At 40.5% G+C, this 26,206-nt stretch overlaps 3 protein-coding genes across 19 annotated transcripts in view; 2 read left to right on the forward strand and 1 right to left on the reverse strand.

Moving 5' to 3' along the window:
- Window positions 1–26,206, forward strand: part of LOC119549658 (potassium channel subfamily T member 2) — a 114,794-nt gene that overhangs the window by 40,445 nt on the left and 48,143 nt on the right. For 3 of the 17 annotated variants that reach the window (XM_037857851.1, XM_037857848.1, XM_037857853.1), the window contains exons 1-2: window positions 3,796–4,522; window positions 24,938–25,821. The exons of 5 other annotated variants lie outside the window; for them this stretch is intronic. In XM_037857851.1, the coding sequence (XP_037713779.1) occupies window positions 25,684–25,821 (138 nt within the window). In that variant the 5' untranslated portion in view covers window positions 3,796–4,522; window positions 24,938–25,683. Of the gene's footprint in view, window positions 1–3,792; window positions 4,523–24,937; window positions 25,822–26,206 lie in introns of those variants that run through there. 9 more of the 17 variants (XM_037857844.1, XM_037857843.1, XM_037857847.1 and 6 more) reach the window with 9 other exon arrangements.
- Window positions 6,177–8,150, forward strand: LOC119549467. Its single transcript, XM_037857569.1, is given in 2 exon segments — window positions 6,177–7,288; window positions 7,291–8,150. Coding segments are annotated over 2 exon segments (1,788 nt in total). The 5' UTR covers window positions 6,177–6,360.
- On the reverse strand, window positions 12,661–15,245 carry LOC119549660. The gene is made up of 5 exons (XM_037857864.1): window positions 15,011–15,245; window positions 14,845–14,922; window positions 14,740–14,790; window positions 14,588–14,662; window positions 12,661–14,535 (listed from the first exon to the last, which is right to left on the reverse strand). The coding sequence occupies exons 1-5, from the start codon at window positions 15,220–15,222 to the stop codon at window positions 12,684–12,686; spliced, it is 2,268 nt and encodes a 755-aa protein (XP_037713792.1). The 5' UTR covers window positions 15,223–15,245; the 3' UTR covers window positions 12,661–12,683.

Below are 26,206 nucleotides of genomic sequence, written 5' to 3' on the forward strand. Positions count from 1 at the left end.
ATCTAAGGGATATATATGTATAAGGTGCCACTCCCTATATAGGAGCACACATTTCAGACCCGCTGATATCCTTGGCCTGTCTGATGTGTAACGATACGTTTGCAATTGGCAGTGGCTTTAATCTCCTTGGTCCCTTTGCAATTTCAGTTTTCCACAGCAGACAGAACAGATGGGGGATTTCTGTAGAAATATTTGTGTGATATTGCAATGAAAATATTGATACTGACATATTTTAATTGCTCACGGGAAAAGAGTATTTCATCGAGGGTAAGCTACCTTATTCAATAGGAGCAGCTCAGTAAGTTCTAGTGAATTTAAAATATATTTTTAAGATGACTAATAATCTTAAATGAAGAGATTATTGTAGCTTTACTATGTTACTAAAAAATGTGAAAACTATGATAGAACTATTAGAGCTCTTAAGTAATTTCTTGATGCATATTACCAAAACAACAGGTATTTCTCAGTCGAAACGCAAGACTAAACCATATTTTCAACTTATGTTTACAAATTTGGTCTAGATTTGAGTTATGTTAGTGTTCCTGGGAAACCAAGTGGACTAACTGCAGCATGGCTTTTAATTTGTGCCCTTTTAAAGATCGTAAAACTTACTAAGCTGCGCAGCTTTATTGCTGATGAATTTTGCGACAAATATGAATAATGCATTAAATTTCGCAGTTCATCTGATTATGGAGCAGACAAATTCCGTTGCCTTGAATTTATGGACTTGGCAATTTGGAAAACTAGTTCGCAATGCGTTTGCTGTGCAAGTAAACTCAATAAATCGAGAGCGCGTTGCCCTGCTCAACAACTTAATAACATTTTCCAAGCACACTCCATCGGAAAACCCCTCTCAGCAAGCGTTAAGCGATTCGCTATTCATAGCCACAAGGATAAAACCATTCAGAGGAAAATATGGTTAAAGTGCTTGGCAGCATACTTTCAGGCGGGCGTCATTGCGCACATTACGTATACGCCTCGTTGCGTCATAAGGTTTCATTAAAAAATTAATGCAACAAGTCCCCACGAATGGGTAATTAAGGCTTTGCCTAGATTTTTAAATTAATTTACCACATTCAGATGGTGCGTGTGTTAAATTCATTAATCCCAGTTCAACAGGAAGGCAACATAAATGGCCAACACCATTTGCTTTCACTGAAATTGCCAATTAGGCAGGAGGGCAGTTGCAACATCAGTGAAGGCCATCGGAGGTCAACTGGGGCCATGGTGACCAGGAAAAGCTGGAGAAAGCAGGGAGATGGCCAGCGAAAATGTCAGTTGAATGCGATTTGTGCCTAAGGAATGCCCGCTCCTAGAAGTTGGCAATGGTTCGCACATGTTTTCCTCTGCGTTTTCCCTTCTCCTCCCTCAATTTCCCCTGCTCCACCCTTTCTCCCTCTCTTTGAGATTTTCCTGGCCAACCTTTCTCTTTGGTAAAAAATCATCAAACTTTCTCTTACTTTCTGTTCAACCACGTGTTCGTGCTGCTTATGCTTTCACCTTGTTATTCGCAGTTCAAGCTCACGGGACAGAGAGGGAAAATGCCTAGAAAGAGACAGAGAGGGAGGGAGAAGAAATGGGCGAGAGAAAGCTGTGGAGAAAGTGAGATAACGAGAGCTTCAAAGGACATTGTCAGTGTTGCTCCCGTAACGGCCATACAGCTTTCATTGTATTTGATTCTGCGAAGCTTATTTTGGAGACTTTTGTGTTCTTCAAATGAGCAACAGATGGCGCTATATAGTAATGTTAGAGGATATGATAGCTTGAATATAATTGAAGATTTTATTTTTTAACCAGTATATGACTAATCCATACCAACAAATATTTTATAGACTCCAAAATATATATCTTTAATTATTATATCTTTTTTGTCACATTTCTAACTATCAACTAAAGTAATATCTTCCTTCCCTATTATATTCTATTCATAGCTGTCAAATCGCTCGACAAATTGCCTCCCCATTTACCAAACATGCATAAATATGTCCACATAATGATGACTATATCAACTACAGACGGCAATTGAAATTGCCGTATAGACTCTCAGCCATGCCATTCGCCCCATTCCCAGGCAATAACATCCTTTGGCCAGGACAACTACGATTAAGATGCAAAGTGAATATTAGTATGTTAACACACTTTTGGCCCCTGTCACCAGGACCACTTTCCACTTGACTTGACTGGAGGCAGCTGCCTTGTTTTGTTGTCCCATCCTGGCTACTTGAGTCATACCCCTCTGACCTCAGGTCCTCCGGTCCTCGGGTCCTTGGATCCTTGGATCCTTGCGTCCTTACGTCCTGGCAAACTGTTTGGCTTGAGTGGCCAGCCAGCTGCGTGCCCCTGTGTCTGGCATTCGTAATGAAATTCAAAGAAGGAATGCCTGTGCCAACCTTAAATGTCCTGTGTGCCCACCGACTTTGGTTGGAATTGATTTATTGGCTCAGCTTGGGCTCAGGCCAAGCATCTATTTGTTTTCTTTTCCGGATTACTAAATATCACTTATTTAAATATGATTTAGTGGTTAAGAAGGTGTTGTATAAGGCTAAGTAGGTTCAATGTCATGAATGATCTATAAAGGGGTGTAAAATATTAAATGGGGTTCGTCAGCTGATGAAACTCCTAATAATATTTTGGCAAATTTTACCAAATGATTTAAAGATGGAGAAATATTTAAACAGATATGATAACCATGTGATTGATAAATCTAATATATGTTTTAATAAGGTTTTGAAAATATTTTCATTTTATACAATAAATTATACTTAATACTTAAATAAAGATACAATTATTGATCCAAAATTTGGGTTTTTGTGTTATATCACATATATCACATATCACATATATCACATATGTTCAAATCCGACTAAAAATTTAGGTTTATTTACTGTTTATATTTTATTTGATAAGAAATAAGTAAATGTTTAAGTGTAGTAATAATTTTAAACTAGTATAAATTAAAGTTCAAATCTAATCATAACTAATGTAAAAAAAATAAATATTACAGTCTAAGTTTTTTATCAATAATATTTATTTTTCAATAAGAAATTAACTCAAAAATGAAAAAATAGTTGGTCGAGTGTAATTCTCATTTTTATGTCCAACCTGTATAGATATTAATTAAAATTTTTTTAATGATTCATCAATATTTTGTTATATTCATTCTGAACTCATAGATTCTTTAAGTGACTCCCAAGTGCTATTGATGATTGCCTTTTCTGGCCTTGAATTTATGGTTTGCTGTTCGCATTTCAGTGGCTTAATGCTGAGCTTATTGCGGCTGCCACTCACCTGTTGCCGCTGGGCGTGAATTAAATTATGGCTCCATAAGTGATTTGTGGCGGGCCGCAAAGTTGAAATTCGAATCTCGAACTGAGTTCGGTGACGAATCGCAGCGAACTGAAGCTGTGTGCCAGTCGTAAACAAGCGCTAATTGCACTTTGAGGTTGCACGACTGTCTATCTTTATTTCTATTTCCCATTTCCCCCGCCGACAAGTGCGAGTTATGTGGGAACCTGGCCCAAAAAAAAAAAAAAACACCCAACTAACCAACTTAACATGGCCCAATTGTGGGTCGCTCTGTTAACTTGGTTAACAGAGAAGCTTTGAGCTTTTCTTTGGCACTCGGGAAATCCTCCCGAGTAGCAGCAATGTTAGTTCGATCGGGATTGGGAAAATATATGTTAGTCGGTCGGCTTTGTCGGCTTTCCACGCTCGGCATTCAGTTCAGTTTGTTTTTATACTTTGCACATGAAACATGTGATTTCCCTCGAACGCTCGACGCCGAAGCCAGAGTTTTCTTTAGAGTTTTCCCCCCGCCACCCAGCCGCAAGAGCGAGCGAGAGGGCGAGTGTTCGTGAGTGCGTTCGTGAGTTTCGTTCAATTGTTCGTGTCGTAACGTGTCGAGTCGTGTCGATGACATTTCCCCAAAAAACAACCGAGATTTTGTTGGTAACGGAAATCGCCGGAGTGCTAATTAAATTTGCATCTGCCCTGGTCGGCAGTTAAATTTTAAGTCATAGAGATTAGTACATAGCTGTAATTAAATTGGGTAAAGAAGAAAAACTCTGCCATAAATCGTAGCCAAACTAGTCTGCTGTGTTATTTTCCACATGGCCCTGCACAAATCATCAAAACGAAATGCAATAAATCAGCTAGTTCAGGTTAAATATTTAATTTCACACACCGAATGATATAAGTGGCAATAAAATTTCCGTGCGAATTTGTGCGCTGTCTGCGAGTCCATGTGCATAAATAAATGAGGCTGTGACCAGCCAGTTGACCCGTGAGCCGTTATTTATCGGGCCATCCACCTGAGGACAACCGACCAACCCGAAAGTTTTCGCCTCGAATTTATTGCCAATGCCGCGCTCGCGCAATCCGCAGTCCTTTGGGCCTCATTCTTGGCCAGCCAAAAGAAGCAGAGCCTCAATAAAAATCCTCAGACAAGGCACAAAATCATAAACCCCATAGAAACCCGTACTACCCAAGACCAAATTTCATCGGGACCGGAAAAATGCCAAAGGTACGTTGGAACCACCGTGTAACATTCAAGTGTATTTCCGCCCTCGACTCAAGTGTGCATCCGCATCCGTATCCGCATTCGTATCCGTATTCTGACTTAGATAAACTCGAATTGTTGTCCTTAGCAATTCCCGTTTTGCCTTACCGTTTTGTTTGCTCTACGTGGGTAATTTTTTATATCAATAAAAGTTTATCTGAACGTTCACCACACACAAAAGTAGTTTGCCCTCAGTATTTATCTGGGCTTGGTCGCGCACTCGGGAATCTTGAAAGTGATGGGGAAAGGTTTTAAATGGTGAAATAAAAATAAAGTAGTTTTTGGGAAGGGTTAGGAGTTGCGGAGCCGTTAGGGATGGTATAGAATGCTTAACAAGTTGTCTTGATATTTTTAACATACGAGAGTAAACACCATTGTGAATAAAACGTGAATCAAATGTGAGTGTTTCGCGGTTAGCAATTGCAAATGGAATAAAAACCACACTTTTATCATTGGATCGTTCGGCAAATCATTTAAATAATACAATAATTAAATTGTTTCAAGACTAGATCCAAAAACATTTTTTTAGCATATTAAGTTGTTGCTTTAAATAACGCCCATGTACTCGTAAGATATGATATTAAATTATATATCGAATAACGCTTTGTAGACCTTTAATTACATTATGTTTATTATTAAAAAATAAAGTAAAGGTGTTTCCTAAATAAATATGGAAGAATTTTTTTTTACATTTTTGTAATCGACTTAAATAATTCGTTTTTCCACAAAATATCACCATGTTTATTCAGCTAGCTGAAAATGATTCGTTTGGATTTCTTATGAGGAAAATAGCTCAATGTTATAAATACTTTATTTGTTTTATAATCAAAAATATTTTTACCGTGTCGTATTACATTTTGGTATTTATTAGATGCCCGTAAAACGTTCTTCCACTTAACTCTTTGTTTTTAAATTATTCTTTCAGCTAATAGTCCTTAATTGAACCAAATGTTATAATTGGATAAAGGAATTTATTTCAACTCCACTGGTTGAGCTTGCTGAAAAATATTGTGTTGTTCTAACCTTTTTAGATAGACAAAACCCCTGCTGAGGGACCAAAACCCCTTCGAATTCCTGCTCTTGCCCCACCATTTGCGGTTTTGTACCGAGGTTTGTTGTTTCTGTTGCTTTGTTGCATTTGACATTATGCGCATTAAATGCGCTTGAAATGCTCCACTTCCTCCGGCTGCTGCGACTGCTCCTTCCTTCCACAAACACAAACTGACATTGACAACGATAAGAGGTCGAGGAGGGGAAAGCCGGAAGTGTCGGTAAGGCGACAGAAGAGCCAGGAGCAGGAGCAGGAGCCAGAAGAGCCAGGAGCCATGAGCCAGGAGCCAGGAACCAGAAGACTGGAGCCTGCAGACAGAGGTAGACAGCTGCCAAAGCGCTTTGTAAATTATGTCGTTGAGGGGCTTCAGCTCGAGTGGGTTTTATGGGGAAAGTAACCAAAACCGTATGGCAGGACATAAACATGTGTGTTCGAAAGTTTCCCCACTTTCCAAATGCTACAACCCCCCCCCACCAAATGTGCTCTGCCTTTAATTAAATATGTACAAAACCTGGTGGTTGCCGCGGTGTAAAGTAATTTGCATTTAATATTCATGCTAATTTTAATATGAAAACGCAGTTCGCGGATTACAGTGCGTATACGTAATGCTTAGCCTGATTGCGGGTTTGCAGAGCACTTTAGATGGGGTTTAGATTTAAATGACATTAGTGCTGAGGTGTGCGGCTATGAATTTAAAAGCGAAAGTAACATCCGGCAGTGGAATCAGTTGAGTTCCAAAAGGCCATAGAAAATGAGGAAAGTTAGCATTTTATTCTATTTTTTGGTCAGTGGAGTGGCTTTCTCGATGGGACATCTTCAGTTCCTCAAGGAATTCCTGGAAGCAGTGCACACAGAACGAGACATTTCAACTATACTTCTGCTGCAAAGGGGTAGTCAAAGAAATGACTTACTTCAAGGACTATATCCCCTATACTTGCCTATAATTCGTTTGAATGAAACTCAAAGCATTGAGTTGGTGAACCATTACAACAAGGAATTTCTGGCAGTGGTTTATATGGAATCCAAAGATGATATATTGCTAATCTCAGCACTGGCAACCAACTTAAATCATATCAGAGAGGCGAGGATTGTGATTTGGCTGGAGTTCAATACTTCTGAAGACCTTCTCGAAGAATTCTCGCTAGCGGTAACTAAGCACAAGTTCCTTCATCTCTTGGTTATAGATAAAACCTTACAAGTTCGACGGCTTTCTCCCTTTCCTGAGCCCAAGTTCCAAGTGATTGATGAACTTCTGGAAGAAAACGAGATTTTCCCACTTCGCTGGAACAACTTTATGGGTAAAGTGGCTGTGACAATGCCCGACTTTGTGACACCAAGAAGTTTCCTTTCGACAGATCCAAAAACAGGTCGCACAAAAATCAGTGGCTGTACCTACGAAATTATTAAGAACTTTGCAAGCCGCTACAATATCACATTGCAATTTCATAGAGCCCTGAATGATACTATGCGTCAAACGGAACTCATAGAGAAGACCATTGGGGGAGAGATAGATCTGCCAATAACAGGGCAGTTGACCAACTTCAGACACCCCAACGGATCTAGGATTGAGCCTTTTTTGGGAATGACAGCCCTGTCAATTACAGTGCCTTGTGGAAAAGAGTTGTCACTGCTCGAAAAATTCCGTCTTCTCTACGGATATGCATCGTCGATCATTTTTTCTTTTCTTATATCCTGTTGAGCACCATGGATGTTGTACTTCGGACCCTTGGTGAAAGAATCAATCGAAATCCAGCTCGTTTTAAAATACTTAACGTAGTTTTTAACCTGCGGGTACTTCGTTGTCTTCTGTCCATGTCGATTCCTCTGGGGAATCGCCTTAGATCCTTCATGGGACAGATTACAATGGTGATGAGCTTCACAGGCCTGATCATGGCTACCATCATAGCCGCCCAAACCAACACTGTCCTGACCATGAAGCCACAGTACCGACACATCATGAACTTTGAGGAACTGCGCGATAGTAAGATTACTGTGGTTTTTAACAACCTCAACTACAAGTCAATCAACTTGGCGATGGATCCCAAGTTTATGTCAAGCTTTTTGCCCAATATCTGGGTAGTGAGTGGTTGGGAGCAAATGAAGATGATCAGTGATTTGAATTCAAGCTATGCCTATCAGACATATTCGTACAAACACGATGCTTTCTCGGAGCTTCAAAAGCACTCCACCCGAAAGGTTTTGTGTAGGTCTCCCAATTTGGATCTGGTCAGCGGACTCACCTATACGGCGGTCCTGCAGCAGAACTCTATTTACGCACTGGCCTTACGGGATTTTGCCTATGATATCTGGAGTTCCGGACTTATAACTTACTGGGTCGACGTAGCGCTCGGGGAACTTACGTCTATGATGCGGCATGTTCGATTCGGCAAGCTACCGATTGTTACAGGCTATGAAGCCATTGACCTCCGGGATTATCAAGGCGGTTGGCAAGTTATCATAGCGGGTTGTACCCTATCGATTTGTGTTTTCGTCGGGGAAGTACTTGTGCATTGGATTGGCAGAAGGATGAGGAATATATAAATATAAAAAAAAATTTTAACATAAATGTGTTAAAAGAATATATTTTAACAATGCACAGTAATTGCAAATTATATAAAAAGTTTCCAAACACAAAATGTTTATAATCCCCACAAACACAAATACAATAAACACTTGTCAAAAATAAATCTTAGCATCGTCTTTACCATGAAATCAATCTTCGGTCGATAAAATGTAATCCTCTTAAAAACCTTTCTTGGCGTTACCATGATATAACAATTAGTTCTTGCTGCCTTTGCTTTGTAGGAGGGGGAGAACATATACGAACTTGCATATAATATAACAAATCGTAGGTCAAAGTGCGTATACGTAATGCCAGAATTGATTACAGGCTTGCAGAGCACTTTAGATGGGTGTCAGATTTAAAAAACATTAGTCCAAAGATCCACGGATATGGGTTTAAAAGTAAATCGACCTCCGCCAGTCAAGTCAGTTCAGGACCAAAAATCATGGGAAAAGTTAAAATTCTATTTTGGATAATAGTCGGTGGAGCAGTAGCTTCAATGGAGCAACTTGAGTTTTTAAAGAATTTGCTTGAAGCCGTTCACAAAGAACAATCGATATCCACTCTCTTGCTACTGCAAAGCAAAGTTAATGGAAAGGACCTTCTTCAAGGACTATATCCCTTAGTCTGGCCTATAATACGTCTGGATGATACTCAAAGAATTGAGTTGGTGAACCACTACAATAGGAAATTTCTGGCTGTGGTGTACATGGAATCAGAAGAGGATATAATGTTACTTTCAGCACTGGCCGGCAACTTTAATCATATGAGGGAGGTCAGGATTGTGACTTTTCTGGAGTTCAAATTATCTAAGAAGTTTATCGGAGACATATCTTATGAAGCAGAAAAGTACAAGTTCCTAAATATATTAATGATCGAAAATTCTTTAAAAATTCTGCGACTTTATCCATTTCCCCGGCCAAAGTTTCAAGTGATTGAAAATCTGCTAGGAGAAAACAAAATCTTTCCTGTTCCCTGGCGCAACTTTATGGGTAAAATAGCTCTGGCGGATGACGATTTGGTGCCACCACGAAGTTTTTACTTGATAGATTCCAAAACGGGTCGAAAAAGACACGCTGGCTTTGTTTATAAGTTCTTTAAGAATTTTGCCCGGAAGCACAATATCACATTGCAACAGCAGAGGTTCCAGAACGAAAGTACGTCCCAAGTGGAAATCATCGATAAGACAATTAGGGGCGGGTTAGATCTCCCAATAACGGGGCAGATGATAAACTTGAGACATCCGAACGAAAGTAGGATAGAGGCCTTTCTGGGCTTCGTATCCATATCCATTGTAGTGCCCTGCGGACAGGAGTTGACGATGTTTGAAAAGTTTCGAATCTTGTACGGATATGCAAACCACATTATCTTTTTGGGATCTTACATTCTGCTAGGTGTTGTGGATTTTGTCCTGAGAACTCTATACGATCGATTGGAACACCACCATTACCGTTTTCAATTCCAAAACATGGTAGTTAATCTTCGCGTTCTACAATGTATTTTGTCCTTGTCGATTCCAATGGGCAATCGTCTTCGATCCGTCATGGGGCAGCTTACAATTGTGATGAGTTTCACAGGCCTGATATTGGCCAGCATGTTAGGCGCCCAACTCAGCACCTTGTTGACCATGAGTCCTCAGTACCGACACGTCATGAACTTTCAAGAGCTGCACGAAAGTAACTTAACTGTGGTCACCAACCGCCTTATTTTCATGACGATCAAACAGCAGATCGATCCCAAGATACTGTCAAAGTATCTGCCAAATATTTGGATTGTGAGAAGCGAGGAGCAAGTGGATATGATCAAATCCTTAAATACGACCTTTGCCTATCAGACATTCATCTATGATAGGGATCCCTTTTCGAAGATGCAACAACATTCCGCCCGAAAGCTCTTTTGTAAGAGCCCGAAACTTAATTCGGTCAATGGAGTCTCCATTTCTACCGTTCTGCCACAGAACTCCATTTACGCATTGGCCCTTCGGGACTATTCAAATCGGGTCTGGAGTGCGGGACTTCTATCGTACTGGCTCGACGAAGCGATTCAGGAAGTATTGTCGACAACAAGGACTACCCGATTTGAAAAGCTGCCATTAACGACAAGATTTGTACCCCTGAAACTACAGGATTACAAAGGATCTTGGAAAATACTTTTCATCGGTTGGTCACTGGCCTTTTGTGTTTTCATCGCAGAAGTACTTCTGGACTATCTCAGGTGTAGAAATCAGTAGGTTAAATGTTTCATATCTAGTATCATTGTATTTATAAAGAGTTAATGATGCAGAAATGTTATTTGTGAATTAATTTATGTCGTTTAAAAATGTTACTATCCTATCTTTAGTACACACATTTTGATCGCTTTGCTGGAAATAATTTCTTTTGCAACATTTCAGTGGAACTTTATTTTATTTCCATAATTAAAAACACATTTAAAACATGATATCAGGTATCTCAAGTACCAAGCACTCCGTTACAGCACATTCTAATGTCTTGAATAAAAGCTTTAAACGTGAGTTCAAGGTGGGTTGCATCATTCCGCCGCCTTTGACTATCGGGCCCCTCATCAATGACAATAAAAACTCAGTCGTAAAGGGGGCACAAATGACATATGTGACGATATGCGAGGCATTTATGATATCCACTCAAAGGGCCGCCAGCCAAGAAGTTACGACAACCAATGCCGGATTGAGTGTGGGAACCAAGCATAAAGTCGACATATGGCAACTGGAGTTCCCAATGGCCAACCTTGACCGCATTCGAGAATGTCCCGATTTCCGGAGTGCGACTATTAATTACGGCATAATAAATGCGTATGATACGATTGATGTTATTGATGAGTCGGCTTAGGGTGTGTCCAACTATTGGTCAACTGCAATTAGGGAAAGTATAGATCGGAAGGGAAAACCCTCTTGAAAGTCAATCGATTGACGTCAGTAAACGAAAATTGGGCAGAGGAAATAAAAAACATTAAAAAAAACACAGTGTAAGGTGACACAATCCCACAAAAGGGATACACACATGGGGCCACAGGGCGTATGCGTCACGTGAACCGTCGCTGTCGAAAGCCTCGGAAGGGGTTTAAGTTCTCAACTTACGCGCTGCCTTTATGCCCGACTTAACGGGTAAAAAATAAACGAAATCCCGCAGCTAAAGTTACGATTCTGCTCTTTTGCCGTTTTATCATTTAATTAAAATTTAAATTGTAACAGCTAGCGGAAAAATCGGGGAAAAGCTGAATGCAGAGACCAAACTTTGTGCCCACAAGTATTCATATGTATGCGAAGAACTTTCTATGTGAATTATTTATATCGCATACAATTTGAATTTCTGCTATTTGCATTTGTCAGATTGTTATTTGCTGATTGACATTGTGTGCCGGTGAAGGTGTGTGTGTGTGTGTGTGTGTTCCTGATTGGACTGTGTTTTCCCCAAGGGAAAGCCAGCGAAATGGACGCCTCGCATGTCAATCTTCATTCGACAGAGTGTTGAAAGCCACTGGTTAAGGGTTATGGAATCATTAGAACGAAAATCCATATATTTACATTAACTTTTTTCCAGAGAGAATGCCATTGGGCATTGCATTCAATTCGAATCATGACTAATTTCACTGGCAATGCAAAAATAATTAAACCAACGCTAAATTGCATTCGCATGCCATTAGTATTCATGTTTGTCGGTCAATTTGCTGTCAAAATATGCCAGACCAGCAGAAGTGGCTGGGTCAGGTCACTTAACCGCATTAAAACGTCAGTCGGACAGCCGGCCAAAAACTCATTTGATGTGTGAATGCACTTAAAATACACTGGAAAATTAAGTTTAACTAGAAACTAATTTAATAAGGAAAATTAAAAGAAGATTCCAGAAAATACTGACGTTTTATTTGCTTGGGGAGTATTTAATAATGTTTTTTGTGTGATTACTTAAACGAGGCTATACAAATAGTTACATAATATATATAGTTCAAAAATTAGGAAACATCGATGGTTTAGATTCAACAACGATTGTATATTTGTTAGGTATACTTGTTTAGGTATATTTAATGCTTCAAATCGCATTATTTTAAATATAATGACTAACTTAGCTACACAGGCTTTGGCATGGTGAGTAGTTCCGGTTCCCTCCGCTAGGTGCTGACTAAAATCGTAATACCCAATGCAAGGGTATAAAAATAAGGCAAACTGCAATTTTTGGTTGCACTAACAAGTATTTTGGTAAAGAATACTAAACAAATAGATCGGTATTATACTTTCTCCGGAACCAATAGACTTATTTATTACATATTAAGACCTTTAAGCCCAAAGGAATGCACAATACCTCTCGCATAGTTGCAGACTTCCAATTTTGCGGATGCCTATTGTAGGCTCTCTCCGCAAACTCACGGTGCGATTCGTCACTACGTGGACTGCCGTTCACAAGGGCTTTACTTTGAATTATGAAAACGAAATCTATACTTAACTGCGTAAGCATCGAAGTTACTATTTATTTGTTTGTATTGTTTTTACTTCGAGTGATTTAGGGCTTTCGATAACTAGCCGAGTGCAGGTGCAGTAGCTTTACCATTTCATCCGCCATACCCGTGGTCATGGCAAACACCTGGAACATTCCAGACTGATAGAGTCTAGCCGACACTCCGGGCAGATCCTTGTTCACAAAGTAAACGAAGTTCGCCTCACGAAGGAATGGCTGTGCACAAACAGTGTGGACCTTACTAAACTCCTCCAAATTAACGCTCCAGGGGAAGCTGCCACCGGAACATAGACGTAGGTGTAGAAGCTCGGAGCAGGGATCGGCCTTGAAGTTCATCTGTCCTGTGGCCGTGGCCACGATATTGCGTAGGGGTTCGGCAAACTCTTCATCGCTTCTTCCGTTCATAATCATCACAGTGCCATTGGCCCATATCCAGCCTATCTGCGAGGCCCCAATTCGCACTTCAATCACACCTATACCGCTTTTGTAGACGGCATTATCCACTCTCATGGCAGCCGAATGAAGATACAAATGTGTGTTCATTTCAAGGGTGCAAAACAGCTTACAGAACTTAATTTCGATGCTCAGGTGTAAGGGCTCGCTTTTAGCTTTGGTGGGACGTCTGAGGATCCTGATCTTCTGGAGGCACTGCTCCTGACGAACTGGTATGGGCGTAAGGGTCAACGATCTGCGCAAGTGCTCGGCCGACTTGATACCATATTGCTGTGACCACTTGGAGGCGAGTCCTTTGGATTGCGGATCCCTGAATTCTGTCGTGTTTTTGTCAACGATATCCTCGAAGTCCTCGAGAAGAAATGTGGCTGTCGTACATCCGAAACCAGTGGCTCCTGGTCCTTCGGATGTTGGCTTGGCACTGTCAAATATAAGACGTTGCAGTTGGTGAAAGATGATCTCACTACATTGTTGAAGCCACTCCTGATTTGCTGACTCATCTCGGGGCTTTGGCGGGATCGATCCGAAACTTTCTGGTGTAGACTTCAGTTGCTTTTCTTCAACTGAATCTACGACAGTTGCCTTTGGAGTGTCGAGTTTGGGAAGAGTTTTCGGGACCTTTTCGTAAAGCACTCGTTTTCCGAACTGCGGCTCCACAGCATCAACTGGGCGAGACTTAACTTTGAATGCCACACGAGGCCTTTTTCTAACTACATTTGGCTTTCTGGGGGGAAGAGGTGGCGGCTTTAACACCTTAAAAAGGAGGTCACGATTTTTCGGATAGTCCCTAGCTAAGCTCAGCAGCATATTGAATTCGTCAAAGTCGCAGTAAGGATTGTTGAGGCCCTCCGTTTTTATCCAATCATCCAAGGCCCTTTCTTCTTCCAGACCAATACTCATGCGACTAAAGTCGAAAGGGAGATCGTTGCAAACACGAAGATGAGAGTTATCCCTAAACCATTTGCTATTTTCATCCCAGTCGAAAAGGCCGTACGCAGCACTATTTTCTTGGGGCTCACCGGCTTCCGAGGAAGATGTCTCGGACGTCTTCCATTCCATGGCATTTGAGGGCGGAGATTTTGATTCCTCCTGACCTGCCATACAACTCAAGGGCCACTCCGCATTTGACGGCAGCACCGAACCCTCCTTTAGGCGTTCGTAATTCTTCCATATGTGCGATGACGACGGCAGATCGGGATCGAACAAATCCATATGGGACTCCACTGGCGGTTTGGGTAGATAGTTGGAGTCATTTTCCCACTTTAAATTGAGGAATGGTTTTGCCACCGACCCGCGTAATTCCGGCTCCTGTTTCGCCTTGTTTTGGGTGGGTAATGGTTGGGCCCTGAGTACTATAGATGATTCTGGTGGTGGCATTGGCTCCTCCGCGGATTTAATTTGCATGGGTTCAAAATTGTCGGGCGACGGTTGTAAGATCGGAGCCCTCAAATGTTTGAAAAATTAAATATATGCCTAATTTACTAAAGGTGGCTTACCCGGACGAAAGAAGATCAGAGGAGTCCGTTTGTAAGGATTCATTTATATTTGTTTCTTCTATAGACATCAGGGCACTAAATAAAAGAAACCGCATGTGATATGTATGGAAAACGTTCTAGCTGCTCAGCCTTAAGTTAAATTATGTTCCTACCTCTCAAAAGGCTTGGAACTCTTCTTGTGCGACGGTTGTATAATCGAACCACTGAAATGGTTTAAAAAATTGAATTATTTACTTGATTTATTTAAGATGGCTTACCAGGACGGAAGAAACTCAACGGCGGTGTCTGTTGGTAAGGGTTCATTTATATTTTCATCATTTAAAGACATCAGGGAGCTAAATAGAAGAAACACCATGTTATAAGTGTGGAAAATGTTCAAGCTGCTCATCTTTTAATAATAAAAATAATCTGTTCCGTTCCTACCTGTGATGAGACTTGGAACTCTTTTTGAGCTTCTTCTTGGCCTTCTTGGACTTTTTGGACTTGCGGCTTTTTGATGGCACTTCGTCGGAGTTGATCATCCTCATCATCTCTTCACTGAACAAGTATTTCATAAACTCTTCGTCTGACTCTGAGTCATGCGATGATTCCCGATCCGACGGATCAAAAAAATCGAAATACGGCGTACGCGGCATCGTGAGAAAAAATAATTTGTGCAAGACAGATCTGTACAGCTTGAAATCAATTTTATTAATGACAAAAGTCGCACTGAATTGTCTGGTATCTAATTTTCAACAACTCTACGGGTTGCTTCGTTGGCAATTGTCGTTTTAAAAAACTATCGAAAATGAGTTTATATGGCTGGTAAAACGATCGATAGCACTAGTGATAATATCGATGGTTTTAACATTTAGGAATCAAGTCCTCAGTTGGGGTAAAAGTTGCTACTATCGATAGGTATTGTTATGGATGGTGCACAATATCAATGTTTATGCTTATTTAAATAATAGATTATCTTTAATTTTGTATAACGCAAGACTTTGCAACATTTTTCCTTGCAGTGTGGGATGCAAAGTCCAACAGACTGGCAAAGATATGGGGGAAGGGGTCTGTTGGTTGGGGTGTGAAAAGTAAAGAACCGCAGGGCTGCCGTTGTTCCTGGAATTTGTTCCTCCCGCACACCGAGCTAGGAAAAAGTTCTGTTTAAGTCAAATATTGGCCTGGCCCGGCCACCTCCGCCCCCTCCACTTGGTGGAGGTCCTCTACCAGGGATGTTAACCGGGAAATGGCAACAGGACAATGCAGATGCAATAAAAAAAATAGGGAAAATAATAATCGTTGGAAAAGGGGAAGGAGCAGAATAAAGCTGAATGACTTGCAGCCATTTCAGGAAAAAGCTTAAAGAGTCAAGTTGAAGAGGTAGGGTCTTCATCAATTATCCAAGCGTAGAATGCAATTGAAATTTTCTACTGGGGCGGATCAAGATTTTTATTATGCTTTATACCGTACAACACCATTTTCACTCCCCCTCCCAATGCTGGAAAATCGTAAATTTACGGCTGACAGCTTTGCCAGCCGAAGGAACGGGAAACGAGTCGGCTTATGTCAGGCCTGGCTAAGTGCATGACAATCACAGATAGTTGGTGGCAGGAGCGACAGAGAAATGTCCCTTTTCGACCCGGTTTCGTTGTTGGTCTTGTTGTTGCAACAAAGGACCAAATAAACAAACAAACAGACAGACAGACCAACAAACCGTTCGACATATTGCAGCCGAAGAAACAAGAGACAGTTTGATGGACAGCCTGTCAACGCGCAGTCGGTTCATATTTTACTATGGCATATAGTAGCCTGACTTTTGGATTAATGGTTTACAACAATTCGATTTTACGCCAAACACCGACAGAGCATGTATAGAGAAAAACTAAAATTGGATTTTTATTTTTGTTCTATTGATTGGGCAGCGGAATATGAACATCCTTACAAAACGTGAAGAAATATTTCTAATGAATAACAAATTAAGAGCACTATTAAAAGTAGGCTATCCAAAAATAAAGACGTTTCACATCCAAGCCATTTGAAAAATTGCGAGAGGCAAGTCCTGTAAATATTTGACAAGATATGAGGGCGAATCCATTCACAACCTTACAAATGTGCTCATGCCTCTTAGGATACAGAGAATTATTGATCGAGGGTCAAGTTGCGGCAGTTGGCAAGGTGCGTTATCATGCAAATTAATTGCATTGCACGGCGAGGCGTATTATAAGATGGCCACTGTCACTGACACCGCATTCCAATTAAATCAACACATTGATTTAATTAAATTTCAACCGTTTTACGAACTCGAGCAACTCAGTTACCGCTTTTTTATCGTTTTTTTTTTTGCCCTTTTATTGGGTTGTGGTCGAGTTCGGTGCGTGGTAGTTCAATTAAAAATGCCATCGATATGCGAAACTGCATAATTTATGCAGAGGAGTCGCCAGGCACTCTTCATCTTCCAGAGCGAAGCTCTTAAATATATATTGTTGAGTGGGGTTAAAGCCGCAGTATGGTAGGTGGCATGTAAAATGTTTTTTAAATTATTTAAGTTGTGGTATATCAGCAATTTTACAAGAGAAAGTTGCTTACATGGCATAAAAATAATTACCAGCATACTAGGGGCTACCACAACAAAAGGCTCCATTAGAGGTTCCCACACTCGCACACTGACAAATGCCTTTCAAGTCCTCGTCAAGTGTTTTAATTACAAAAAGCGCGACAAGCGGCTAACAAGAAGCCATGGCAGATCTACCCATGCAATACTAAGCCGCTTAATTTATTTACACGAGCCCCGAAACATGCTTGAGCCGCCTTAGCAGTTTGCGCCACCTAAATTTGGCTTAAATGCTTCGAGCCACATGTTGACAGCCAAGATATAGGCCGAGAGTTCGCGCCCGGGGCCTTTGGCTCGTGTCAACAATTTATTTTTGTAATTCATGCATGAATAATTAGGGGCACACCATCTCAGCCTGTTGCGATTCACACGGATTTCAGCCGAGAAGTGGGATTTTAATTGTACAAATCCAGTTTACCCCTATTATGCAGTGAAACGCGGGAATTAACTCTGATTAGTTATTATATTTCACATTTTAATATGGTAAAGACACAAAAAATCTGAAAATCCTTTAAAAGGTGCCTACAAATATGCAACAAAATATGATTCCTCATCTAAAAAGTTATTATATTTCGCATTTTAATATGGTAAAGATACCAATAATCCGGATATCTTATAAAAAGGTGCCTAAAAGTATGCAACAAAATCTTTTAAATGCATAAAACATTCTAAAAGGCTAAGTTATTTTTCATAGCATACTTTTATACACCTCCTTTAATAAATAACCGAGGTTGCTTAAATATGGAGTTTTTTATACATTTTCTATTTACAATCTTAGGTAAGTGATAAGAAAATTTCTAGTAACTCCAGTTCTTGAAAAGAAAGCACAAACACGCATACTCCACAAGTACCGAGCGTAAACACCTGACTTACACACAAACTACCTTTAGCTCATCATTTATTTAAGGAAAGTTTTCAGGAAATTTATTCCAACTTTTGCTCAACTAGTTTTCCTGTAAATTTCCCTCTTTATTTGCTTGACACGTGCAGCGATGAAATTTTATATTTAGACGAGATGGCAAACTTTTGGGCCACATAATGACTGTTGACAATTGCCAATAAAAGGAGAAGGGGTCCCAGGGCCCCACCTTGAAGGACCCCACAATATTTTGGGCCTCGCTAAGTGCGATGAGTTTGCCATTTTATTGTATTAACAGCAACAGGCTGTCCAAGCAGTGGAACGGGAAGTGTACACTTAAAGAAATCGCCTGGGGAACTAAGAAAGGGTCCCTCCAAACTAAATATCTTAGGGCCACATCCTTAATCATGCTTCTCACAGTGCAGGACATGTTTTATTAGCAGAAACAGCAGGACAGCAAAACCGTCCACCAAATGAATTACCTTTCCCCAGACCCCCCGAAACAAAGGGAAATGTGTTTTGCTTGTATGAGGGGACAGAAACAACTTTCATTATTCCCGTAAATACCAAAAACCAGGGGTGGCCCACAGAGGGGTTTCTGAAGGTGGCAGGAGGGGGGCTAGTGTTTGCTTAGCGACTGAGGCGGAATTCCTCCATTCATTCCGGGCCAACGCAAATTGATTGTTTACTTAATTTCATCATCGATTTTGTCGCTCGGAAAGTTTTTAATCAACACAAGCCGGGTCCCCAGCCATGTAATTCATTGATCATCATCATCATGCAAATTGGCAAAAATTAATAACAATTATAATTTACAAGCAAAAGGCATTTTGTGGCCAGCTCTTGCGGTCAGAGCTGGTCCTGTGACGTGCAAAGTGTAAATTTTCCCCCAAACCCCGAATAGTTAATTATTAATTTTGCCTCGGAACTTTGCGTTTTCACTTCAGACTGCAGCCAACTGGTAAATCATACGCTGCGTTAGCAATAAAGTGGGTGGAAGTTGTAATTTGTAATCGGAAAGGTTTCCTAATTGGCCCCAGGTACGGTGAGAACCCAGCTGAGAGTTCATCTAATTACCCGGAAATAATTTGAAAGCCTTTGCGAAATTCAGGGAATATTTAATGGGAATCAGAGCTGCTAATCCAGATTAAATAACTTTTCAATTTCTTAAAGCTGGCTCAAATTGAGTTCGTAGTGCTTAAAATTTCATGAAGATAAATATTGGAAAACAACATTAATAGCTGATAAGTGTGGGACTTACAAATATCCAGAAGACAAGTTCTATAAAATTTACTGTTAGATTAAATATGGGAAATATAAAGACTTCTGTTATAAAAATTATACTTTCATTATTTAAATTACATATAGAAAAACTAAGTAACAGACGATTTCTCAATGTCAGGTTAGTAACCTAGTTTTTAATCTGTCAGAGAAAGTTATCTTGAAGTTAAATTGCTTGTAAAGACAATTTGCTTTTCTCAATGTAAGGTTAATTTTACCAGTTAGTACAACATCCATTGGGAAAGAACTTGTTTTTGTGAATTATGTTTTTTCGACCATTATTTTAACTATAAACTTTTCTCTAGTTAACATTTTTCAATAAGAAATTTCATGTCTTTGAAACACCATCTAAGCTCGATGAAAAATCGGACTCGGTAAAATTAATTATGGTGGTAATGAAGCTATTTTTAAATGAATAACTTATTCATTTGACTGACATGTTTTCAACTCAGAGCCGCGATTTGTCGAAAAGGCTGTGAGCCTTGCCACTTTTCCCTCCGAAAACTGCTCTCATATTGACTGTAGATCTCACACGTGGTAATGCTAACTGACAGGTGGATAATTGAGCCGGAAAAGCAAGATAAATAAGTGAAAAAGAGAGAGCATGTGAAAGCTTTTAAGTGACAATTATGTGGCTGCTCTGGCCTGATGCGAAGTGACGTGCACAAAACTTTTGCATTAAATATTGCGGACCGAGGGCAAATTAATATTAATTGTAAGTGTTCCATTTCTCGCGCAGCCAGACAAAACAAAAGGCTGGCTAAAGTAAATTGAATTTATTACGGACGTGGATTGTCGGGCTCTAACCTGGAGGAAAATTGAATTTGCCGCTGATTGAATTTAGCACTTTCTTGGAATTCACATAGAGGTGGAGGCATATATTTTATTAATAACCAGGCGTGGTGCTCTTGTGGATGATTTTTTATGCATTCCAGAAAATTCAAATTGCGTAATAATAATGAGGCGCACTCCTCTCCGGGGGGAGTAGAAAACTCAACGAATTCACAGGACAAAATTCAAATTGCAATTCGCCTTCTCTTTTGCTCTATAGCTTCCCGTTTCTGTGTATTTTCCTGTTGGTCATAAATTCGTGTTCAATATTTAATGAGCTGAATGTTTTTGCGCTCACAGGAAGTGGTGGCTGTGGCAGCGGCATGGAGTGTGGCCTTTAATGCACGCCTTTAAATTGTTTATGGGGCGTATGAGTAATGTGCGCAACGCATTTGCCAGCTGATGTGTGGCGAATGCACTTGCCAGCGGCCAAATCAGCCATAAAACCCGCTCATACCTGCCAGGGCCACACGCACGCAGGTCGTCTGGCTTTCGTCCAAATTTTGGCCATCCCCTCCTCGCTCCCTGTCACATTAGCCAACTCATTTGCGCTGCATGTCGAGGGCATCAAGTCACTCAACCGGAGTGCAGAAGGCATTTCCAGTGGACAGGCAGGCAGGCAGGCAGGCAGGGATTCGGCTTCATTTTTGCCGCTTAAGTGTGTTGCAGTTAAAGGTGTTGCTGTCTCCCCCTTTTGGCACGTTTAATTTGAGTAAGTACACTATGGAATGCCCCACGTTGGGCGCCAATAAGTACGCCCCACGTTGGGCGCCAGCTAGTACGTTCGGCTCCCTGCCCCACGTTGGTCGCCAGTCTTCATTGGCCTGTACAGAGGAAATCAATGAAAATACTGCATAACTTCATTTGTCCCCTGCCTTTTTCGAGTGGCATTCAAGGGGCACGTACCGACAACACAGCGGAATCGAAGCGAACAGAGCGCACACAAGGCGATTTCTCAATTTAAAGTCATTTTGCGTTTTCCCAGCGAACGCTGGGCAAGTGCTCCCTATCCTGTAGTGCTGTACTGGTATACTGCTATGCTGTTATCCCGCATCCATTTTGCAGGCAAAGGACTCCTGCTCTATCCCTTGGTGACACATTTTTACCGTTGCCAGGCAACGCATTGCATTTTTATCCTCTGAATAAGTCGCGCCCTGCTACTGCTCCTGCTCCAGCTCACACCATCTTGTTTGCTAATCGCCCAACTGCAGCTGGGTTTCCCGCCCTGTTTCGCTTGGTTTCGTTATATATTCCCGGGGAGTCTCGAATTTCAGCAGATCCGCAATGTCGGGCGAAATGGGTTTCGATTGGATTTGACAAACGTATGCAAAGTGGGCACGATGTAGCAGCAAAGTGCCGTCAAAGTATTTGGGTTAGACACTCAGCTGTAATCGTATATCGCGTTGTGCGCTGGAGTTTGTCAATAAGATAATCAAACATCAAACATTGGAAAAAGAACACTTTGACAAAGTAGCAAGAACCCAAAAGAGATGAGTTGCTGAGCTGGATATCTTTTTAAGCAGAGCTCTTGAAGTATATTTATCCATAAGTATGCAGTTGACAAGGGATTTATTCAGGGTCTGATCTGCAACTCTCTCCTATTTAAAATATCCATATCCAGATTTAATGAACGACACAGAAAACCTATTATCTCTTTCAATCAGCGCTTAACAAAGTCACAACGTCTCTGTGAAAAACTTGTTGCTCGGGGTATACTTTTAAGTGAAAACTTTCAGACACGCTGAAAGGCAACATTCAAATCGAATCGATGGTCCTACGACCACCCCTCGCACATATTAATTAAAGTTTGTTAATGCATTGCCATGGCGAACGAGTAAAAGTTACAACGAAAATTGAAAACTTTTCTCGCAATTGAAAGTTGTTTAAACATTCATAAGCTTTCCATTTTCCCATCTCCATGGACCGGGGGGCCCCCAGTGCGGTGGCAACTCGTATAAAAGTAACTAAACTAAACGCAACTGGAGCCAAATGGCCCGGTCAGTCGGCACTTAGCTAGTGCCGGGCCAATTATGAGCCAAGTTAGCTCAAAGGAGGGTAAAACTGGGGGGGGGAATTCTACTGAATGGATGGCAGCCGGCGATCAATAGGGCCCGTCGTCTTCGTGCCCTGTCAGTTAATGTGCTCAATTGAGTGCCGAAATTTTGGTAACCGAAAGCGTTAAATGCCAGCCAGTCAGCCAACAATGCAGGAGCATTTTGGCCAACTTAACACCGTCCGGGTTGTATTGTTGCAATGGATGCGGTGCGCTGTGGTGCTTTAATTACTCGAGACGCCCCAACTCGGGCTCCTTTGTGCATTCGGAACCCCGGCAAACGTGGCAGCAATTAAAGTAAGTGGCGCCATTCTCCTTTCAGGCTGCCGTGGCCATTTCTTTTGGCCGGGAAGAGGTCCTGGTCGTCCTGCCCCGGCAGCATTAATTTCCGCTGACAAACACCCTCAGCATAGTTTCCACTTTGGTGAGATTTTTCATAATTGCCCCCCGCTCAAAAGCCGAGTTTTTCTTATTTATTCCGCAGCTTCTTTGGCATAAATCTGTGTGATCCTAAGGACTTGTATAATATTACGGAGACTTAGCTTTTTTAACTTTTAAAGTAAGAAAAAAACTTATTTCCGTTTTACTTTACTTAAATACTTTTAAAACTTATTTAAGTATATGTTCTTTAAATATTATGAAATATTTAAATGCAGGGTTTTATACTTAAGAAACATTTTTCATTAGGACTTGTATAATTATTACGGAAACTTGCTTTGTAATCCTTCCTATTTTATAATTTGTTAAATAAAGAAAAAACCCGATTTCACTGTTGTTTTTACTTAAATAACTTTTAAAACGTAATTAACTTATTTTTAAAAAAATATAATATCATATTTTCAACTCCATAAAAGGAGTATGTTAAAAAATACTTGTGTTTGTTAATTATTTTGCTACTTCTATAGGACTTATTATTATTCTTTTAACTTAATTAATTTAATTTAATTTTCTTTAAATAGGATTTCATATTAATGACTCCTAAAAGGGAATGTCTGTAGTCTTTGTGAGGTTTATCTTCTTTCATTTGTGTCAAGGGCAGGCAAGCCATGTGATTAATGAGTTCAGCATTTTTGTGCAGAGCCGAAAATAGTGTCAAAATTTGTGGGGCAAAAGCTAAGTAAAGCCAGGGATTTGTTTGCGGGAAATTCATGGTAATCTAGAAGTAAACCGAATTTAAGTAATGAACTCTTAAAGAATGATTTATGAAATGCAGAGGGTTTTAAATAAATCAAAGCACTTAAAATTTAATTGCCTTTAAGCTCAGTCGTATCTTAAAAATTGTGTCTTTGTGAATTTAAATCACTTTGAAACCTCAACTTTCGAAGGCACTCCCCTAATCCAATTTGAGACACTTCATTGGCACTTCCTCTGTATTTATTTCTTATTGAGTTTCAAAAGAAAATATTCAAAGTAAAAGCCAAGTTCGTAATTACTCACAGCACAGCAAACATCCATAGAGACAAATACGTGTAATTTGCTAGAATAATGTTGTGTAATTTTCGAATCCTTTGGAAAATTGCCCAACCCCATGTGGGTGCTGTGCGGTGTGAAAATGCCAACACGGCAGAACAAATTCCGATTTAGGGACCGAACAACAACAGTGGTAACTACCGAGTGAAAACAATGGAAATGGGAAAATAAATTGAAATGAAATGATTTCTCTGTGGCTTCTCCAGCGACACTGGTCCTTGGTCCCTGGGCGGCTTTTGGTCCTTTGGTTCTTAAGTTCCATCAGTCCCTACAGTTCCCTTACTTCCCTGCACCATGTCCGTTTGGCATTTTGATCTTTAAAAATTGCTTTGAACTTTTGGCATAAAAAATCGTAGCCAGATAGCTGATGCGAAGAGCAGAAGCCCTAAGATAAACTTGTATGTACGTTCAGGGCTGATGGCGAAAGTTCCTTGGCTCTGGTGGGGTTTTCTAGGTGGGTTGGATGGTATGGTATAGTGGTCCAAGTCGAAAAGTTTGCCATATACCAAATGTGTAAACTGTCGAGGCAGCAGCAGCTGCTCTTCTCTGTGTGCGTATGTGTGTGTCTTGGCCATAAATTCAATTTCCAAAATGGGGACAAAGCCAAGTCTCATGTTGCATGTGTGTCGCGCTTTTTGTCACTTGCAACTGCAACAAAACTAATAATCGAAGAAATTTCGTTAGCTCCACCATGTCAGCGCACACCTGGCGTATGAGCGTTATTGATTTTTCTATATTTAGGCATTGGGGATAGCCGGTCGTTTTGTAGCAGATTAAGCGCTTGACTCTCTGGCCAAAATGAATTAATTAAGCATATTATATACACTCACTCAGCTTGGCCAGCTTATAGAATGGTTAAATTTAATCAGCACTGAGTTGGGCAGAATTAAATTATTGCGGAGGAGACAAGTGGCCAGTGGGAAAATGGCAACTGGAAAATGGCAAGTGGAAAGTGGAAAGTGGCCGGGGTTAAGTGGCACAAAAGATGGCAAAATTGCTGCCTGGCACGCATTTGAACTTAAGAAATGGCCGACATCGGACTCTTCTCTCAACGGGTGTCCTTTCTGGGCGGCTGCTCCTCGGGCTCCCTGGCTCCTTTGCTCCTTTTCTCCTTTTATTATTTGCAAAATATCATGGCCATAATTTCGTTTGGCAAGCAAATGTTTCAGTTGGCTCCCGGGAGGGCCAGCACACTTGAGTCGATGCGGATATTTAGTTTTTTTCTCTTCCTTGCCCCCAGCATCCATATATATTTCTCATTTGCAGCACGAACGGAGAAAACAATAAATATCAACTGGAGGAGTCCAAGAAAAGCAGCTTTAAATATATATACACACACACACGATATCAACCAGCAACTGACCAAATACACTTAATAACTAACTAATATATAAACAAATACCTAATCCAACTGAGCGGACCAAAACGCGGAAACTAAATCTAAGCTGCAAAAAATCAATGTGAGACTTGTGCTTGTAATACAAATCGAAGACCAAACAGTATCGGTTATACGGATCTAGTCTAGGAACATTTATAATTAGCCTAACATTTAAGTGTACATATGACCAGAATGGAATACAAACTTGGTAAAAGCTTTAAACTAGACAACTAAGAACGGAGAGGGGCAAAACCAAACTCGAATTTTGCTGTCAATTCTCGTGTGTAAAGTGTAACTGAACGTGTAAACTGTAGACTGTGCTATAAACATATTCAACCTATTTATAAACACTAACTAACCATATACAATATATATATATATCGTATTTTTGTCGAGCAAAAAGCATTTAGACCGGGCAGAAAAAAACAAAGACCGCTTTCAGGTAACTAACAACACATTAAACAATCTTTTCTGGGAGCTTTCATTGCTGTGCTTTGGTAGATCTGTCTATAAGTGTTCCTTATGCATTTATGTGACCGTAACTGTGTGTGTGTATCTGTGTCTCTGTGTCCTTGCCTGTGTATCCATGAGTTCCTAGCACGACATAGCCATCCTGCGAGAGTCCTTCTGCAAGATGAGCAACGTTGCCTTTGAGCAGAACACGCCGAGTGGCAGTGGCAACGATAACAATGATAACAACAATAATAATAACCCCAACTGCAGCCGTTTAGCCAGCATTCGTAACTACAAGTTAGCTAATTGGTTTCCACAAGTAAGTTTTGTTTATCCTTTGATTTTTCACTCACCTTACCCCATCATCCATTCGGTTTTCCCCTGCTCATCTTTGTTTGCTCGACAATTTTCACACCGCACCTGCAGATGGTTTTCATTCATGGCAAATCAAATTAAAATGTTCACTCTTTGGCATCAAATACACAATGACATAGAGGTAATACAGCTGCACAAAGTTAAGGGAACGGAGGTCCATTGTTGTCGCCGGATGTGGGGGAAAATACCCTGGAATGGCTTAAAAGGTTCCGGTGGAGAAACAAAGAACACACGAAACAGAAACTTTGTAAATAAAATAATAGAAAGCAGAGTTATACAACATTTATATTTTAATTAAATGAAAAATTTGTAGTAAAAGTGAATGACAG

The sequence above is a fragment of the Drosophila subpulchrella genome, chromosome 2R, assembly GCF_014743375.2.
Source record: "Drosophila subpulchrella strain 33 F10 #4 breed RU33 chromosome 2R, RU_Dsub_v1.1 Primary Assembly, whole genome shotgun sequence".
Taxonomy (NCBI): domain Eukaryota; kingdom Metazoa; phylum Arthropoda; class Insecta; order Diptera; family Drosophilidae; genus Drosophila; species Drosophila subpulchrella.

Coding starts and splice junctions, on each gene's coding strand:
- LOC119549660 (XM_037857864.1), bottom strand. CDS start 15,222: ATGCCGCGTACGCCGTATTTCGATTTTTTTGATCCGTCGGATCGGGAA. Junction 14,663..14,739: donor AGTTCCAAGCCTTTTGAGAG/GTAGGAACATAA, acceptor TCTTTTATTTAG/TGCCCTGATGTCTATAGAAG. Junction 14,536..14,587: donor TCTGATCTTCTTTCGTCCGG/GTAAGCCACCTT, acceptor CAAACATTTGAG/GGCTCCGATCTTACAACCGT.